At 40.3% G+C, this 20891-nt stretch overlaps 1 protein-coding gene across 2 annotated transcripts in view; it reads left to right on the forward strand.

The window, feature by feature from the left end:
- ankrd11 (ankyrin repeat domain 11) overlaps nt 1-20891 on the forward strand; it is a 220112-nt gene that overhangs the window by 150487 nt on the left and 48734 nt on the right. For both annotated transcript variants that reach the window (XM_067998032.1, XM_067998031.1), the window contains one exon: nt 17946-18107. In XM_067998032.1, the coding sequence (XP_067854133.1) occupies nt 17946-18107 (162 nt within the window). The remainder of the gene's footprint in view (nt 1-17945; nt 18108-20891) is intronic.

Below are 20891 nucleotides of genomic sequence, written 5' to 3' on the forward strand. Positions count from 1 at the left end.
CCACTGCAGTCCGTGTGGTGAAGGTTCTCCCACAGTGTTGTTAGGAAGGGAGTTTCCAGGATTTTGACCCAGCGATGATGAAGGAACGGCGATATATTTCCAAGTCGGGATGGTATGTGACTTGGAGGGGAACGTGCAGGTGGTGTTGTTCCCATGTGCCGACTGCTCTTGTCCATCTAGGTGGTAGAAGTCGCGGGTTTGGGAGGTGCTGTCGAAGAAGCCTTGGCGAGTTGCTGCAGTGTATCCTGTGGATAGTACACACTGCAGCCACTGTGCGCCGGTGGTGAAGGGAGTGAATGTTTAGGGTGGTGGATGGGGTGCCAATCGAGTGGGCTGCTTTGTCCTGGATGGTGTCGAGCTTCCTGAGTGTTGTTGGAGCTGCACTCATCCAGGCAAGTGGAGAGTATTCCATCACACTCCTGACTTGTGCCTTGTAGATGGTGGAAAGGCTTTGGGGAGTCAGGAGGTGAGTCACTCACCGCAGAATACCCAGCCTCTGACCTGCTCTTGTAGCCACAGTATTTATATGGCTGGTCCAGTGAAGTTTCTGGTCAGTGGTGACCCCCAGGATATTGGTGGGGGATTCGGCGATGGTAATGCCGTTGAATGTCAAGGGGAGGTGGTTAGACTCTCTCTTGTTGGAGATGGTCATTGTCTGGCCCGAATGTTACTTGCCACTTTTCAGCCCAAGCTTGGATGTTGTCCAGGTCTTGCTGCATGCCGGCACGGACTGCTTCATTATCTGAGGGGTTGCGATTGGAACGGAACACTGTGCAATCATCAGCAAACATCCCCATTTCTGACCTTATGATGGAGGGAAGGTCATTGATGAAGCAGCTGAAGATGGTTGGACCTAGGACACTGCCCTGAGGAACTCCTGCAGCAATGTCCTGTGGCTGAGATGATTGACATCCAACAACTGCTACCATCTTCCTTTGTGCTAGGTATGACTCCTGCCACTGGAGAGTTTTCCCCCTGATTCCCATTGACTTCAATTTTACTAGGGCTCCCTGGTGCCACACTCGGTCAAATGCTGCCTTGATGTCAAGGGCAGTCACTCTCCCCGTCACCTCTGGAATTCAGCTCTTTTGTCCATTTTTGGACCAAGGTTGTAATGAGGTCTGGAGCCAAGTGGTCCTGGCGGAAACCAAACTGAGCATCGGTGAGCAGGTTATTGGTGAGTAAGTGCAGCTTGATAGCACTGTCGATGACACCTTCCATCACTTTGCTGATGATTGAGAGTAGACTTATGGGGCAGTAATTGGCCGGATTGGATTTGTCCTGCTTTTGTGGACGGGACATACCTGGGTTGGGTAGATGCCAGTGTTGTAGCTGTACTGCCACTGCTTGGCTGGAGGCGCAGCTAGTTCTGGAACACACTTCTTCAGCACTACAGCCGGGATGTTGTCGGGGCCTGTAGCGAGGAATCTTTTAAGAAGCAATTGGATGCTGAAATGGAGGGAACTTTCGGAGCTTTCTACTACAACAACAACTTGCATTTTTATAGTGTCTTTTAACATCGTAAAACATCCCAAGGTGCTTCACGGGAGCATAATCAAACAAAATTTGACACTGAGCTACATGAGGAGGTATTCGGACAGGTGACCAAAAGCTTGGTCAAAGAGGTAGCTTTTAAGGAACATTTTAAAGGAGGAGAAAGGGGTTTAGGGAGGGAATTCCAGAGCTTAGGGCATAGACAGCTGAAGGCGTGGCCGCCAATGGTGGAGCGATTAAAATGAGGGATGTGAAGGAATGCAGAGATATCAGAGCGTTGTCGGGCTAGAGTGGTTTAGAGATAGGGAGGGGCAAGACCATGGACAGATTTGAAAACAAGAATGAGAATTTTAAAATCGAGGCATTGCTGGACCAGGAGCCAATGTAGATCAATGAGCACAGGGGTGATGGGTGAACAGGACTTGGTGCGAGTTAAGATTCAGGAAGCAGAGTTTTGGCTGAGCCCACGTTTATGGAGGGTGGAAGATGGGAGGCTGGCCAGGAGAGCATTGGAATAGTCAAGTCTAGAGGTAACAAAGGCATGGATGAGGGTTTCACTAGCAGGTGAGCAGAGACGTGGGTTGTTACGGAGGTGGAAGTAGGCGTTCTGGTGATGGAGTGGATATGGGGTCGGAAGCTCGTCTCAGAGTCAAATAGGACGCCACTGTTGCGAACAGTCTGGTTCAACCCTTGACATTAGCCAGGGTGAGGGATGGAGTCGATGGCTAGGGAACAGAGTTTGTGGCGGGGACCAGAGGTAATGGGCCAGATTTTGCTGTGAGATTTCCGGTGAGGCTAACAGCTTCCGGAAAGTAGCTTCCAGCGACCACAGATGCGCAGTTAAACTTGGAAATCCAGAAGTTGCTGTCGCAGATGCCTGGCTCCTCCAAAAGCTGCAAGAAAATGGCATCGCGCTGTCTGACTCACCATTCAAATGTATTTAATGGCGTGAAGTTCCTGTATTTAACTCATAGATACGGACTAAACGTGCCAAAAAAAGTTAGGGCTTGTCCATTCCAGTCTAAGTACCCTTTTAATGGTGTGATAAGTATTAATTACTGCCAAACAATCTCTCTGGCGTTGAAAATTAAGTATTGTGTGGAGTCTCATTCCTTCAGCTTTTAATTATTGTTGGACATCTTTTTTAAAAAAAACTTTCTTTTTGTCTCTTACCTCTCTCTTAATCCAATCTTTCTTTCCCTCTTATTTCACTTTCTGTACCTGATTTGACATTGAATTCACTATGCTAATGTACACTTCCTGGTTCATATTCTGCATTTTTCATTAACAATCTGATTGGTTAAGGAGATACACACAAACACAGCTGCTTACGCTGTTCACACAAATCCCAGATGCCCTGTAGAGGGCGCTGCGCTGAATGGATCTCTAATTTCCAGGAACTTGCCGTGCAAAACCCCATAGCAAGTGCAAGTCTAACGAACAGCAGGCGCTGTTCATTCACTGCTCACAACAAAATCCCGCCCAATAGCTTTGGTCTTCCCAATATTTAGTTGGAGGCAATTTCTGCTCATCCAGTACTGGATGTCGGACAATGAATTAAGATGGGAGGAATGGCTTTTCTCATCCATAACTTATTTTTGTAATGTGTTGCAAATTTCTCATTGAAATTTGGAAGTGCTTTCCTACTTTTATTGTATACTGAACTGGTGCAAAGTTGGCTGAACATTGCAGTCATGTTTTGATTTTTGTTTTGTATTTTGTGTACTCCACTGTTTGATGTCTGTTGCCTTGTAAAGTGTTCTGAAGTGTCTCTTTGTACATAAGGAGTGCTACAGAAATGTTTGTTATAGAAATAGAAGGAAACAGTTGATTGCTGAGAGAACATAAAGAATTGGAAGAGATTGTACTGGTGCATCAATAGGCAATCTGGAGCTTTCATGGAGCCTAATGTGTACTTAACCAATCACGCTCAATAAGTCACTGTTAATTGTATACTTCAGCTCTTAGTTCATGATGCTGTGTGGCAAAGACCATAGCCAGAAGAAGTAACGCATGAAGCTTCTTCATTGGTGTTCAGTACAAATTCTGAATTACAATATTTAAAAAATTGTTACGGTGCAACATAAGGTCTGGCTTAATATTGTTCTGTCTTATGCAGTTCCTTGAAGAAAAAGATCAGTGTCCTCGGAAGCTTGTGGTCCCTGCTGATATGTTAATTTGTGTTCCTTTTCTTTTGAGAACTTGTTTTCTTTTAAATGACTAATTTGTTTTTGAGTTAGAGAAGTCTGATTTACAATCCTAATGAGTTGAATTTCTCAATATCCCTATTAGAATTCTGATTATACCTAGAAAATTTGAAGAACTTGGAATTAATATTTTTGACTTGCTACGAATTTTAAGATATAAAAAAGTATAGATTAATGAATCACATGGCATTGCTCATGATTAGTCGGAGGAAAAGTTATGTCTTTTAGCTGTGTTTGTTGCAACAGATCGAGGTTATAGCGCTCTCTCTGGAGAAAATAAGAATGACAGTCAGATTGTGAGCGGTTACAACTTTCCCTGTGGATTAAGTAACAATAGTTGATGTTAGTGGTAGCATTACCATTTGATTTCAATGGACTGTTACCACAACTGAGACAAACCAAAAACACTCAAGCATTTTAATATAGACAGTTGATTTCCTCTGGCATTGCACAAAATAAATTGAAGAATATGGTCACTTTCTTATCTGTTTCTTATGTTTTACTGTTGTTTCTCCATGTCTCTCCACTTTTGCTTCTGTCTCTCTTTTGCCCCTCTCCCCTTAACTGTCTTTGCTTCTCTTTCTTTCCTTCCTTGTTTACTTTCAGATGGGTGGGTGGGATGTTGGGGAAAGGAGCCAACAACTGCAGGCAGATTGCTTTTAAGGTGGGAGTCCCAGGGAAAATGTGGCTTCTGTGCCACCACCTCTTTCAGTTGCTTGTGCTTCCCCCACCCCCTCACTACCATTGGGGAAAGATGATTCTTTACTGAGAACAGATATAAGCCCAACAAACTTCTGAAGATGCAGATGCTGTCCAATTGTTTACAAGTTCTTAACTGTGGTGTTTTATTTAAATTAAAATTACGTCCTTTTGATTCACTGATCCTAGCACTTCAGTTCCTCCTTATAACCATGTGATAGGAGGCAACAAATCATGGAAGATGTCTTGGGAGTTACAGGTGGACCTATGCAGAAGTCCGTATTGAGTGACCCAACCTAGTCATGTTTCCTCCTTTCACAATACCAGTGATGCGATCTTCTCTCCTATTGCTTTACATTACTGTTGTTTATCAGCAGGACGATACAGAAGACTATTAAAAGTCGTGGTTTTCAGTCTGTTCGCCAACATATGACCACACTTTTATTTCATTCACTTATTCTAACTGATGACTTGATGTGTAAAACATAGCTACCATATTTTTGGGTGGGAAGCTGTAACACAGTTTTACTTTCTTTTCTTTTTTAAAAAAATATAAAAATTATTTACAGTCATTTTCCTTCCCTGCTACTAAGATTAAAAACTGTTCACAGATGTAAACTGAAATACATTGGAATGAACAATACATCTATTTATCAAAGATAAAAGCATCATAAAAAAGACAGCAGCAATGATAGATCTGCACTGGTAGATCGTTAGTCAGTCAAGTGACTGTACTATATTGGTTTTTGGTAAGAAATTTAGAGTTGGAATTATAGTAAGCTCTATTCATAATTGTATGATAGTGGCAACACCTGACCTGCATGTATTTATGTCTGCTGACCGGAGAATATTATAAGAGTTTGTCAGCAAAGCTGCAGCTGCTTTGTCTGCTTGGTTTACAGTGCAGTTTGCTCCCTGTTGTGATTGGAGTGTCTACTCTGTTCCTCAGTGTATACTTTCTCCAACAGGTTTTTGCAGGCTGCATTGGGAAGGAAATCCTCAGGTAAGAAAGAGGCAATTAAAGTTACTAATGTTTGTTTTTAAAATGAGCCCTATTGTGAGCCATTAAAAATGTTGATGGAGCCTCAATATTCTTAATGACTTCTTTCAGTGTACTAAAATTTGGCAGCCAAACTTGGTGGTGGCCCTGCTACTAGAAAATCCACTGCATCTACAAGAGAGAATTTAATTGCAGAGTTTGTCTTAAATAGCTGCTTCTTGAGCAAGGACTACAGGATTTCGCTGTCAACATGTAATGAGATTTTAAAATACATGTTGGCCTTGGACCATGATGCAGCTGTGCAGGATAATAATGAGCTTAGATAAGTCAGAGTCCAGAATAAGTTTCCTTATTTTTGCGTCTCAGATCCATCAGTCATATAATTCTGGGTCCAACTTCTTCAAATTCAGTTGGGCAATATTCTAGCTGCTTCTCTCAATTTCCCCCTTCCACCCACACAAACTGGGGACTATGTATAAGGGATTTTCACCTGGTGATGTAGCATTGAGGCATAGCACCTCCAGGAGTCCTTCCATGTCAGGTCACTAGATGGTAAAGTTTCAGGTATTATAGAATCTTAGAATCATAGAAAGGTTATAGCACGGAAGGAGGCCATTTGGCCCATTGAGTCTGCGCCGGCTCTATGCTAGAGCAATCCAGCTAGTCCCATTCCTCTGCCCTTTCCCCGTAGCCCTGCAATTTTTTTCCTTTCAAGTACTTATCCAGTTCCCTTTTGAAGGCCATGATTGAATCTGCCTCCACCACCCCCTTGGGCAGTGCATTCCAGATACTAACCACTCGCTGTGTTTTTTTAAAAGAAATGTTTTTCCTCATATAACCTTTGGGAAAAGAACCAATCCCCTTAAATCTATGTCCTCTGGACCTTGACCCTTCCGCCAATGGGAACAGTTTCTCTCTATCTACTCCATCTAGACCGTTCATGATTTTGAATTCCTCTATCAAATCTCCTCGCAACCACCTCCGTTCCAAGGAGAACAACCCCACCTTCTCCAGTCTATCCACGTAACCTCATCCCTGGAATCATTCCAGTAAATCTCTTATTTAAATTATTTTTCTCTCTCCATAGTTTCACAGCCATTACCAGACTGTTATGATCTGGAATCTGCAGATTTTTTGATAATCTTTCTTTAGAGTTGATGAACTCAAAAATTAACCATTCATTACCCTATTTGCATACTGCATTAGAAGTAATTTTGTGCTTAGCTACACACACACAACAAATAAGTGGTGTTGCACATAAGTTGAGCTTTTACAGCACAAAGCAATTAAAATATTTGACTTACCATTAAATGTAAATATGAAGCATAGGAGAATTTGGCAAGTTCTCAATATAATGAAACACAGACATATAATACACAAAGACCATAATGAACTAGTTACTTTTTTTGAGAAATGTTTGGATATTAACTGGGCTCCTGGATTGTACATTCCACTCATCTTTGATCCTTTGTCCCCTTTCAGTCTCGGTATAAATTGCAATTCAATTATGATGTACAACTAGTCACACAAGAGTAAGGAAACTTACTGCAGCCTCACATTATGGAGTCCAAATCCCAGAATTCAGACAACAAGTTCCAGCTTTTATCCATCTACGGCCGGGACAAGGGTACTTGACTGGAAAGAAGTAAATTATAGCAAGGTAAAAAGGAACCTCACTCAAATTAAGTGGATGAAATATTTGGCAAATAGAATCGTAGATCAGCAATCGGAAATATTTAAGCAGGAGATGGAAGGGTACGAATCAAATACAATTTATAAGGGGAAAAAATGTTTGTACAACTGGTGTTTCATGGATGAAAAGGATTCTAAATTTAGGTAAGGCCAACTTAAACGAGATGAGAGAGACTGTCCACAGAAAACTGGGCAAATCTGTTAATGGGTAAAACGACGAAAGATCAGTGGGAGGTGTTCAAAAAAGTATTTAACGTGAAACAGAACCAGTTTATTCCCCGAAGGAGCAAGAGCTCTACTTGCCAAAAAAAACAGCCATGGATGACAAAAGAGGTAAGGGACAACATAAAACTAAAAGAAAAAGCATACAAAAATGCAAAAAAAAAGCACAGATGCTGGCGACTGGGAGAGATACAAAGAACAGCAATGGGTGACAAATTAGAGAGCTACAAAAAGGGAGTATGAAAAGAAACTTGCAAGGGATATCAAAATTAACACAACATTTTTACGTTATATTAGGAAAAAGAGGGTGGCCAAGAGCAATGTGGGCCCCTTAAAAACTGATGATGGTGATACTGTAAATGAAAATAAGGAAATGGCGGACATGTTAAATAATTACTTTGCGTCAGTATTTCCAGTAGAGGAAGAGGATAGCGTGCCGGACACTCCAAGGAAACTAATTTTGAATCAGGGATGGGACTCACCATAATTAACGTAAGCAAATTAACATTAATGACGAAAATAATGGCACTAAAGAGTGACAAATCCCCAGGACCAGATGGTTTCCATCCCAGGGTTTTAAAGGAAGTAGGTGAGAAAATTGCAGAAGCCCTAACTATAATCTTCCAAAGTTCTCTGGATTCAGGAACCGTTCCTTTAGATTGGAAAATGGCACGTCACTCTGCTATTTAAGAAAGGTGAGTGAGGGAAACCAGGGAATTATAGACTGGTTAGCCTAACATCTGTTGTCAGGAAATTACTAGTCTATAATTAAGGATGGAGTGACTGAACACCGTGAAAATTGCAGCTGATCGGAGAGCCAGCGTGGATTTGTAAAGGTAGATCATGCCTGATGAACTCGATTGAATTTTTTTGAAGAGGTGACTCAAGTTATGGACAGGGGAATGTCTATGGATGTTGTTTATATGGACTTCCAGAAGGCATTCGATAAAGTCCCTCATAAGAGACTGTTGGCTATAATTGAAATTCATGGAATTGAGGGCAAGTTATTGACCTGATTAGGAAATTGGCTGAGTGGCAGGGGACGAGACGAGGGATAATGGGCAGGTACTCAAATTGGCAGGATGTGACTATTGGTGTCCCACAGGGATCTATGTTGGGACCTCAACTATTCACTGTATTTATTAATGACTTAGATGACTGGATAGAGAGCCACATATCCAAATTTGCCAATGACACAAAGATAGGCAGCATTGCAAGCAGTGTAGATGGAAGCATAAAATTAGAGAGCGAGATTAATAGATTAAGTGAATGGGCAAAACTGTGGCAGATGGATTTCAATGTAGACAAGTGTGAAGTCATCCACTTTGGACTTAAAAAAGATAGATCAGAGTACTTTCTAAATGGTGAAAAGCTCGAAACAGTGGAGGACCAAAGAGACAGTGAGGGGTCCATGTACATTGATCATTAAAATGTCATGGACAGGTACAGAAAATAATCAAAAAGGCTAATGGAATACTGGCCTTTATATCTAGAGGACTAGAATACAAGGGGATAGAAGTAATGCCACAGCTGTACAAAGCCCTGATTAGACCAGACCTGGAATATTGTGTTCAGTTCTGGGCGCCGCATCTTAGGAAGGATATAATGGCCTTGGAAGGGATTGCAGCGTTGATTTGCTCGAATGATACCTGAACTCCAAGGGTTAAATCACAAGGAGAGATTACACAAACTAGGGTTGTATTCCCTGAATTTAGAAGATTAAGGGGTGATTTGATCAAAGTTTTAAAGATATTAAGGGGAACTGATAGAGAGAAACTATTTCCACTGGTTGGGGAATCTAGGACTAGGGGACATAGGCAAAAAATTAGAGCCAGTACTTTCAGGAATGAAGAAAGGAAGCACCTCTACACGCAAAGGGTGGTAGAAGTTTGGAACTCTCTTCCGCAAATGGTAGTTGATGCTAGCTCAATTGATCATTTTAAATCTGAGATTGATAAATTTTTGTTAGCCCCATATCCCTTAATGTCTTTGGTTAAGGCGGGTATATGGAGTTAGGTGACAGATCAGCCATGATCCACCATTTAATGAGAACAGGCTCGAGGGGCTGAATAGCCTACTCCTGTTCATAAGATTGATCAAATGTGAAAATCATTTAGAGCTTAAAGAGCAGATAATAAAAGTTAGGGCAAATATGAAGGATATCGGAAAGCTACAAGGAGATTAGAACTGCTAAGAGAAAGTACAAGGGAAGATTTGCAAACACATAAAGGGCAATAAAAAGGCTTTATATTAGCAGATTAATAGTAAGAGGGTATTCAAGGTAGAGACGCTAATAGATGAAATCGGCAAGTTTATAGCGGTGAGTGAGGCAATGGCAGAAATACTAAGTATTTTAGCTCAACTTTCTTAGCGGAGTTGGATATTGGGATTATAAAATTACCAGAGGTGGGTATAAGGAACAGTGAGTGGAGGTTATTAGTCAAAAGGAAATGGTATTAAGTAAGTCACTCAAACTTACGGTAGACAAATCACGAGACATCCGAGAATCCCAAGGGAAGCTACAGAAAAAATAGCAAAGGTTCTGACTATAATTTTTCTAAATTCTTTGGAAAGGGATATTGCTTTCGAGGAATGGAGACTAGCAAATATGATCCCCCTCTTCAAAAAAAAAAGGAGACCAAGATAAGTGAGGAAATTTTCAGCCAGTTTCAGTTGTTGGTGAACTAGTTTCCTTAATAAAGAATGAAATTATTAAAAACTTAGAGAAATATGCTGATTGGGATCAGTCAGCTCAGATTTCTAAAAGGCAGGTCATGCTTGATCAACCGGAAAGAATTCTTTGAAGAACTATGAGAGGATAAATGAAGGAAATGCATTGGATGTGGTTTATATGGATTTTCAAAAAGCATTTGATACAATGCCAAATGAGAGAGGGAAAAATAATGGCCTCCTGGAATTACGGGAAATGTAACCACATGGAAAGAAAGATGGCTGGAGTGCAGAAAGCAAAGGAACCGGAAAGATGTGGTGAGTGGTGTTCTCTAGGGGTGTGTGCTGAGGCTGTTTGTACTTGCCATATAAATAAAAGATCTGGACTTTGGAATTGAGGGAACAATATCAAACTGCTGGTGACACCAAATTGGGGGTATGGCAAATTGCGCTGAAGACTAGCAGGAATAGCAGATAGCTGACAGATGTAGAGAAATGTGAAATGATGCATTTTGAAAGTAAGATTAAAGAAAGCAGTTACACCTTTTCTATGTTAAAGGTATTACATAAATTTAAGTTGTAAGATTTTAAACGGAAAAAAGGAACCGATGCATAGGGCATTAAGGCTGGCAGTGCAAGTCTTGTGTGTGCATGCGTGTACAACCCCCCCCCCCCCTTTGGCTTTGTATCGAAATATATATAACACAAAAGCAAATAGATAATGTTGAACTTGTACAGGACTTTGGGTTAGGTTGCAGTTGGAGTATTGTGTACAGTTTTGGGCACCACATTTTACGAAGGATGTGATGGCAATGGAAAAGGTGCAGCATAGATTTCTGAGATGTTACCACAGATGAGTTGCAGTTATGAAGAGATTCATCACAAGGTGGGACTTTTTGCACTGGAGCTGAGCAGGTTTTGAGGGGTGGCCTGATAGAGGGCTTCAAGATTATGAAGGGTAATGTTAGGGTAAATAATAAATTGTTTCCATTGGTCAGTGAGATGAGAATGAGAGGTCTCAAATTTAAAATAACAATAAAAGAAATTAAAGAGGCAGTTATTTTGTTTTACACACAATGATGGTTAGATTGTAGAATTCTCTGCTACCAACTCTTTTGATAGCTGCTTGAAAATGAGGAATATTAAGATATGGGAAGAAAGCAGGAGTGTGGGAATTAACTAGGTAATTCATGGGGAAAAATACCAATGGGGATTTGATGGGCTGAATGGTCTATTTCTGTGCTGCATAAATTCTGTGATTCGTTGAAGTCAGGTTTTTAGCCAAATGTATTATATTTATATATGCGTAAATACATTGTAACAATGCATCAAATATAAATATTCAAACAAATGCATTTATACATGTACACTCACACATTGAATAGCATAAAACAAATTTATGTTTTCACAGTGTCAGTATATTACCAGCTAAATTCATTTAACAGTTAAGTGTAACAAAGAACAAAAACAATACTTTTAGATTAGATATTTATATTGTGCCATTGACATTTGGACAGGAAGCAATGGAGGAGTGAAGTCCAGGTCAGGAGCCAGGAAAGGAGTGAGGTTTGATTTTAGAAATCAGTGGAAGAGCATGGTCAGTAATTTAAATCAGCAGCCTGATCTACTCTAGGCTCAAAATCGACTTCTTCTCAAACTGCCTAATCTATCGAGGGGAAAAAAAACCAACAGTATCTGCTCCATAGCAATGAACAATCCATATTTGTGATAGTTCTCTGGCATTTGTCTTTTAGTCCTTAAGACCCAATAACTCCACTGACCTGTTAGTGCAGTGAGTGACTGGTGCAGCTAAAGTGTGTTGTTGGAGGGGATGGATATTGAATTGCCAGGGGTGCTGATCAAGTCGACTTCTCTGTCTTGGAAGGCGTTAAGCTTCTGTATTATTGTTGTGGCTGCACGCATCCAGGTGAGTCATGAATATTCCATCACACTCCTAACTTGAGCGTTGTAGCCGGTGAAGAAGCTCTTGACGAGAGCTCAGCTGGTGACTCACTCCTCAGAGTTACCCAGCTTCTCTCCTGATCTTGTAGAATTGTCTGCAAAAGATTTGCCCCACGTAGGTATGCTCATCTGACTGGAGCTTAAATTAAACATTTTACCTGAGGCTTGCTTTAAATTTCCAGCTGCTATGAACAAATTCTGTTTGAGTGTTGTCATCATTGAAGTTGTAGTTTTGTCCTGCTCTTCTGAAACTACAATAACCAGTGCTGTGACAACTCAAATCACCTGACAACCAAGCAGAAATTCACAAATAACTGAGGCAGAGAAAAGTGTCAGACTATTTTGTAACAGTTTATACGAAACATTTTATACAAAAATTCTGGAGTTAATGGTGATTTTGCACTAGTATGGGGGGGGTAGTGCGGGCAGTGGGGAGGTAGTTTGAGGTACTTTGATGCTAAACTACAAATCTGCCGTATGAAGTAAGGGGGGGAGGGATATCTTGTATAATGTGCAAGTAATTGTGAAAAAGAAGGAAGGTTTCAGGGTGAGAGAAATTAATAAATAAAGTTCTTGCATCTTAAACAAATGCTCCAAATCCAATTTAGGCGCTAGAACAAAAAACAACTGAAAATAAGAAATTTTGAGGAAGAAAGAAATAAGTATTACATCTTAAAGTGACAAATAGTATTACAAATATATCTGAGCAATATCAGTATCAGTAAAGTGTGTAATAGTTTTAGCTTGTGTCAGTCATGAGATATATTGCGTTAGTAAGTTTGTTGTATTAAAGCGAAATGTGAACTTCTGTCAACGTCTGAAAATGCATTCCAAGTCTGGGACCACACATAAGCAACATTATGGGAGATGTATGCAAGTATTTTATTTCTATTACCACTTTGTTCTAAATAAAATCAGATTTGAATTGGAGTTGAACTATTGTGTGAGTCTGAAAGCAATTGCCTTCCACTGCACAAACTAACCAGGATGCATGTCTCCAGTTTTTGTAACTGGAACACGAAAGACTCTGTTCTATCATATGTTTCTGTGGTAATTCTTTTTGTACCATCCGACCCAGTCTCTGCTGGTAGCAAGTTCACTTTATGCTGTTTTGTTTGGACTTTTCTATTGTGCAGAGGTTTTCTAACTTTTGGAGGCATTACAAATATTTTTCTCCCACCTCCTCCAAGTTGATACTTCCACTTTTGATTCCCCACTAAAGAGTTATATTATTCTTAATTTGCTTTGGGCCACTACTCCTTCCATTTACAGAGACTAAAAAAAATTATCCACGATTTGTCCTTGGAATGACTTGGTCACTTTGGAGTTAATCTCATTGCCATTCCGCTTTGCTTCTTGGCTGATTTTCTTGGTGTCCAAGCCTCTGCTGCACTTTGAGGGCTATACCATATGATTTCATCTCATTGATGGATACAGGAACAATAACAGTTAACTTTGGAAGGGTTCAGTGGTGAAAGTTAATTTATCATGGAGTTTGTTTCTCTGGAAATAGCATTAGCCTAACATTGCCTCATTTTATTTTCAAATTTCTTGTGCCCAGTCTCCAGCACCCTAAAAATCCATCAAAATCTGTGCCCTCATTGTTTAATTGGTCATTTATCTCATTGCTGTTTGTGGGACCTTGCTGTGTGCAAATTGGCTGCTGTGTTTCCCTACAATTGCAACAGTGACTACACTTCAAAAGTACTTCATTGGTTGTGAAGCTGTTTGGGACATCCTGAGGTCATGGAAGGCGCTATATAAATGCAACTTCTTTCTTTTTAGAAGGATCCTCACGCCTTTGTAGATGAAGCTTTCTCACTGGTAAACATTCGACTGCCCATCTGCTACTTTCATGTATCTTCTATTTTGAGAAATTCATGAAATCACATATTAATTGGTTGAGGAAAATTATTCTCCCCATTTTGGTTCATCCATCCAGAATCACCCTAAAGTCTACCAATTGCAGCATCCAATTTGTTCTTAAATAATTACAGGGTTTTGCCTCTACTGCTCTTATCTGGAAGTCTATCTTTACGTTGATCCCTCTTTGTGTGCAGAAGAGCTTCCTAATATCAGTTCTAAAATTGCATTTTTTTTTCTTTGAACCTATCGGCCCTTGTCCTACTCTTCCCATTTAATTTAAATTAACTTTTTTGGGTTTACCTTTACCATACTGTTTACTATCTTGTATGCTTCTATAAATCAGCTCTTAGACATTTCCTTTCAAGTTTGAAAAGCCCAAGTTTTTTTCCTCATAACTTAGACTTTGGACACTAGGGATCGGCATTGTGGCTGTTCTCTGTACTATGAATGCTTCAGTGCCTCCCGTGTGTTTGTGACCAGAACTGAACACTGTATTGTACACGAGGTATGATTTGACCAGAACGCACTACAGTTTAATTATGACCTATTCTGTTTTATATTCTACTGTTTTTGGCTTTGTACATAAACATTTTATTTACTTTGTTGATTGCTGCTCTGTATTGGTTGGACATGAACATTGACTCCTAGATTTCTTGCAACTGCATCTTTAGCTATTTCAGCACCATTTATGGAATATATGTGGCCCATTTTTCCTTCCAATGGGCAGTACTTTACACACACATCCATTAAATTTTGTGTGCCATTGCTCTGTCCAGTTCATTATGTAATTTCTGATTTTCCTCCACCGATTCCACTACCCCTCCTGGTTTAGTATCTCCTGCAAATTTGGCCACTTTGCACTGGGTTTCTGGGTCCAAGTCATTGATGTAAATTAGAAACAGTAGTGACCCTAACACCAAACCCTGGAACACCCTGCTCAGTACTTCCCTCTCTCACCCAAATGAAACTTTTCTAATAGGTTTTCTTAGCTATGTCCAAAATTTATTCTGAACTCCCACAACTTAGCTAATAGTCTTTTATGTGGAACTTTGCCAAATGCCTTCTGGAAATCTAGGTACAACACATGGTAAAGCTTACCACAGTCAACTTGGGATGTTGCTTTCCCAGAAAAGTCAAGGTTAGGCAAAATCTTCCGCTTCAGAGTCTATGTCGACTGTTTTTACCAAGTTGTTATTGTACAGATAACCATTGAGTTTACACTTGATAATTTCCATTATTCTACATGCAGTTGAAGTAACACTAATTGGCCTGGTCCAATTTATTAGTACCTCCCTATTGCCCAGTGACACACTTGTAATGGTTGTCAATGCTTGACAAATTTGTTTCATGGTCTTATTTAGCACTCTGGGCCTGTCAAGAACTTCATCTCATTTATATTGAAGTCATTGATTTTGTCTGGGTTAACTCCAAGAAGGAGGGCATGTTGCTCATGACTTCCCCTGTGAGTACTTGGAGGATATAATCAATTGAAACGTTTACTGTTTTGTGCTCGTCCTTTATTTCACACCTGTTCTCACCTCTTCTTTGACCGTCCTCTTAGTGTTAAAATACTGAAAGAACTGAGTTATGTTTTGTGTTTGCTGCTATACTTTTTCTCCGAGGTTTCTCTTTACCTCTCTAATCGCACTTTTAACATGCTTCTGCATTAATGTATTAATTACAATGGATCCCATCACCTATAGCCACCCCGCAGAAACTTTTTTTCTCATTATTTCACATTTGATCTCACATTTGGCAAGTTGATGCTTTACCTATTTCTTTTGCATTCTTGCATGATAACTATACTGCTCTTAGCATTATCAGTTCTCTTTACTTTCTTCTTGAACTGTTCTTTTTGTTCTTTGATATGTTTCTCGTCAATTATATTTTTAAATCATGTATTTTAGTTATTGTTTATGAAATCCAAGCTCTTCAGATACATAGTATCAAACTTTACAAAGAGAACAACAGAATAAAGTTACTCTAAAGTTGTTCTGCATTGTGTATTTATAAAGCAGGTATAATTATGATTGCTTTAGTTTTTCACTTTACTTGGTGACCAGAACTAGACACCACCACCACCAATCCTTTGTATACCCTAATTTTTGCCCATTGTGATTTCACTGTCTTACCATAGCAGTTTCTAGTGATATTTTGCATTCTATTTAATGGTCTGCTTTGCCTACTTTTAAATGTAGTACTTCTGCATAGTTCCGTTCTAAATATTTTGTCACTGAAGTTCCGTTCTTCATGACCCCGACCCCTCCCCCCCCCCCCCCCCCCCCCCAAAAAAAAAATGCTGAAATGTTGGGCTCCATGGTCAGTTCCTCTCGAGATGAATTCATCTCTGTTAAGCAAAAAGAATTGACGATCATTGTAGTACAAGATCACATCACCTGTCCATGCTGTTCCCTAGTTGGATGTTTATCTTTAATGTGTGTAGTCCTTGTTTTTTGAAATTTGATAATTGCATCTAAAGGTGAACCTGTAGCTTTGGTTCTACATAACCTAGAAAAACAAAATCACCCAGCCTCAAAAAAAAATTATAGAAAGTACACGTATAGTGTTTTATTCTGTCCAGCTTTACTGAGCAAATTGAATTACAGTTTAATCCCAGGGTAAACCACTAATAGTAAACTATATAAACTCTGGCAAGTAATAAAACCATTACTGAAATTCATGGGTTTAAAATTCTACATGTGTCTACAGCTTCAATATTGTCATCTGATTCATGTTCCCTTTTTCTTAGCCCATTGTTGAGCTGATGGAATGGGCTGAATTTCTGCTCTTTACTTTTCTGTTGAATCTAGTCTTTAATGTTCAGAGGAACAATTTATTTTGAAAAAGAGCAATAATGTATTAAATCTTAAATCTGCGCACACACTTGTGGACAACTTTTTCCATCATAAATTCCCTATGTCCATATTTATAATGCACAGTCTATGTAAACTTGTACTATAATAACAACCTTCTGCCAGTGATGGTGTTGCAACACCTAAGTTTTTTGCATCTCCCAGCTCCTCAGCTTGTACTACAGAGAAACTACTCTGCTCCAACCAACTCTACTTTCTGCTTTCCAAATGGCTATATGTTTTGTGATTTAACTATAAATAATAATATAAAATCTAAGTATTATATAAAAATGAGATTGTAGAACTTTAAAATGGGGGCTGAATTATATCTGTACGCCCTGGTCCATTTGTCCCTCGCCCTCGAAGCGCACTGCACTTGGCCGTAACGCCCTATGTGTGGTGCCACGGGAGATTGACTGACTAGTAATTTTATTAACATTTCAAGTGTTGTTTTAGGATTTTGAATCTAAAAACTGGGTTTAGATAATTATTAAAGAAATATTCTTGTAAACCTCCCCTGATGACAGATATATTGGGTGCGGGGCCATTGGCTGCAGTGACTGAGTAAGTAATTCTGTTTCCATTACAATAGGATTCCAGGGCATTTACCAGTCTTATGGTGATAGGATTCCATAATTTTGTCAATTTTTCTATAAAAGTGGAAAATCAGTGGCTTTGCCTCTAATAATGTATTCTGTATAATCAGACGGTTTACAATGACTGAACAAGTCAAATTCTCTTCTTTTAACATGAGATTCTGGGATTTTTACTGATGTTTTGGGAATTACATTTCAAGAGTCTGTCCATTCTTTGGTGAAAGCCGAAGTGTACAATGATCCTGTAGTGTGATACCTAACCATATATTCTAGCAAAGCTCCAAATTCAATCCCTGGTCTGTGCTGAGTTAGCCAATCTCAGCTAATACAACATACAATCGGAAAGGAAAGAAGAGGGGGAAAGATCAGTCTGAGTTCGCACTCCTGATGGCTGTCCAGTCAGCAATCCTGGAAGAAACGTGTGTATGTGTCGATAATGGGAGAGGCTCAGCTGTGATGTTCCATATTGTCAAATAACTTATACTAACACTTAGAGTCCAAGTTCACTGAGGATAAATAGTCACTTGGGTGAGGTACCAATGACTGACTGCCATCAGAAGATGATGGAAGAGGGAGTTAAATTGAAGAACGTGAAAACTTATGCATGGGATTTTTGGCATATTATGTGCAGCATTAAACCTCACTTCCAAAAAACAACTTTTGGTTTTCTTTTTCAACTCTGCAGAAAAGCAAGGTCCAGAGCGGAAACGAGTGAAGAAGGAGGCTGGAGGCAGAAAGTCTGGATTGTTGTTTGGGGCAGGAATTAGAGCGGGCTGTCCACTTTCAGAACGGCAACAAGTTGCTTTGCTGATGCAAATGACGGCAGAAGAATCGGCAAACAGTCCAGGTCAGTTCTCTTAAAGTGATTGTTGAGGGAACAAAATTGAATATTTTGTCTGGTTGCTTATTTCTGCATTACTCTTTTTTTTAGTTTAAAATATTTTTCTTTCCTACTATGTCGCACTTAAGATGGGGGTTACGCATTCATTTAAAAGCCAACATTTCAGGCTGGATTTTCCTGTGAGCGTCCGCCATTTGTGACCAAAAGCAGGTGATTGCTTTGCTGAACCCCACCTTCTGTCCGCAAGTGCGACCCTGACCTCCCTGTCGCTTGCCACTTTAGGTCTCTGTTCCACTCTCGCCTCTGTCCTTGACCTTCTACACTGTTCAAGTGAAGCTCAAAGTAAGCTCGAGGATTGGTACCTTGTCTGTCTTCTAGACATTTTTCAGCTACCAGGCCTTAATATTGACTAACAACTTCAGACCTTAACCACACCTCCCATTTTCTTTCAGAAGGTGGTAGTAATGTAGGTTGGGGTGTACCGGCGTTTCTGTGGATAGTACAAGGAGCTGGCTGGTGCTTAGGATGGGGGTTCCCCATCGATACACCACCAGGGTCCTGGGCCACTGGAGCTTGCTCTGCTTCACCAGGTTTTCATGTTTCCTTTCTCCAACTTGGGTAACCTGCTTTAACTATGCATACATTCGGTTTTTTATTTCTCTAATTTCTCTCGTCGTGTCTCCTTTTGTCTGGTGCTATTATCACTTCTGTCAGTTCACCATCTCCTATTCTCTACTTAATCACTTTACAGCTTTTTTTTTCTTGTTTGTTTTTTGATGAGCTAACACAGAGGGTTGATGAGGGCAGTGTGGTTGTTGTGTACGTGGACTTTCAAAAGGCGTTTGATAAAGTGTCACATAATAGGCTTGTCAGCAAAATTAAAGCCCATGGAATAAAAGGGGCAGTGGCAGCATGGATATGAAATTGGCTAAGTGACAGGAAACAAAGTGTAGAAACAACGGTTGTTTTTCCAACTGGAGGGAGGTGTACAGTGGTGTTCCCCAGGGGTTGGTACAAGGACCACCGCTTTTTTAGGTATATATTAATGACTTGGGTGTATAGGATACAATTTCAAAATTTGCAGATGACACAAAACTTGGAAGCGCAGTAAGCAGCGAGGAGGATAGTAATAGACTTCAAGACAACATAGACAGGCTGAATGGGCGGACAGATGGCAGATGAAATTTAACGCTGAGAAGTGATGTATTTTAGAAGGAAACATGAGACGAGGCAATATAAATTAAATGGTACAATTCTAAAGAGGGTGCAGGAACAGAGACACCCTAGGGTATATCTGCACAATTCTTTTAAGGGAGCAGTACAGGTTGAGAAAGCGGTTAAAAGGGCATACGGGACTTTGGGCTTTATAAATAGAGGCTTAGAGTACATAAGAACATAAGAAATAGGAGCAGGAGTAGGCCAATCGGCCCTTCGAGCCTGCTCCGCCATTTAATAAGATCATGGCTGATCTGATCCTAACCAAAAGTACAAAAGCAAGGAAGTCATGATGAACCTTTATAAAACACTAGTTCGGCTACAACTGGAGTATTGTGTCTAATTCTGGGCACTGCACTTTAGGAAGGATGTGAAGGGTGAAGGCCTTAGAGAGGGTGCAGAAAAGATTTACTAGAATGGTTCCAGGAATGAGGGACTTCAGTTACGTGGATAGACTGGAGAAGCTGGGGTTGTTCTTCTTGGAGCAGAGAAAGTTGAGAGGAAATTTGATAGAAGTGTTCAAGTTCATGAAGGGTTTAGATAAAGTAAGTAAAGAGAAACTATTCCCATTGGCGGATGGGTCGAGAACCACAGATTTAAAGTGATAAACTTATTTACGCAGCGAGTAGTTATGATCTGGAATGCGCTGCCTGAAAGGGTGGTGGAGGCAGATTCAATTGTGGTTTTCAAAATGGAATTGGATAAATACTTGAAGGAAAAAAATTTGCAGAGCTACGGGGGAATGGGACTAACTGGATTGCTCTTACAAAGAGCCGGCATGAGTTCAATGGGCCGAATGGCCTCCTGTGCTGTAACCATTCTGTTTTTGCCCTGGAGTGATTAGCGACACTATGCCGCTACTTGCAGTTCTGGGCGCCTGAAGATGTCACATCCGCTCCGCGCTGGGCCGCCCGATGATTTCACTTCCTTGCCCACCAAGTTCAAACATCCAGGAGCCACTTGTCTAGCCTGGGCGGACACGTGGCAGATGAAATTTAACACAGAAAAATGCAAGATGATACATTTTGGGTCGGAAGAATGAGGAAAGGCAACATAAACTAAAGGGCACAATTCTGAAAGGGGTACAGAAACAGAGAGATCTTGGAGTACAAGTACACAAATCGTTGAAGGTGGCAGGGCAGGTTGAGAAAGCGGTTAAAAAAGCATACGGGATCCTGGGCTTTATAAATTGAGACATAGAGTACAAAAGCAAGGAAATCATGACATCAAAACACTGGTTTGGCCACAGCTGGAGTATTGTGTCCAGTTCTGTGCACTGCACTCTAGGAAAGATGTGAAGGCCTTCGAAGAGGGTGCAGAAGAGATTTACTAGAATGATTCCAGGGATGAGGGACCCTAATTACGCGGATAGACCGGAGAAGCTGGGGTTGTTCTCCTTGGAACAAAGAAGGTTGCAAGGAGATTTGATAGAAGTATTCAAAATCATGAAGGGTCTAGACAGAGTAGATAGAGCAACTGTTCCCATTAACAGAAGGGTCAAGAACCAGAGGACATAGATTTAAGATGATTGGCTAAAGAACCAAAGGTGACGTTAGGAAAAATTTTTTTACACAG

Source organism: Heptranchias perlo, chromosome 16, assembly GCF_035084215.1.
Source record: "Heptranchias perlo isolate sHepPer1 chromosome 16, sHepPer1.hap1, whole genome shotgun sequence".
Lineage (NCBI taxonomy): Eukaryota > Metazoa > Chordata > Chondrichthyes > Hexanchiformes > Hexanchidae > Heptranchias > Heptranchias perlo.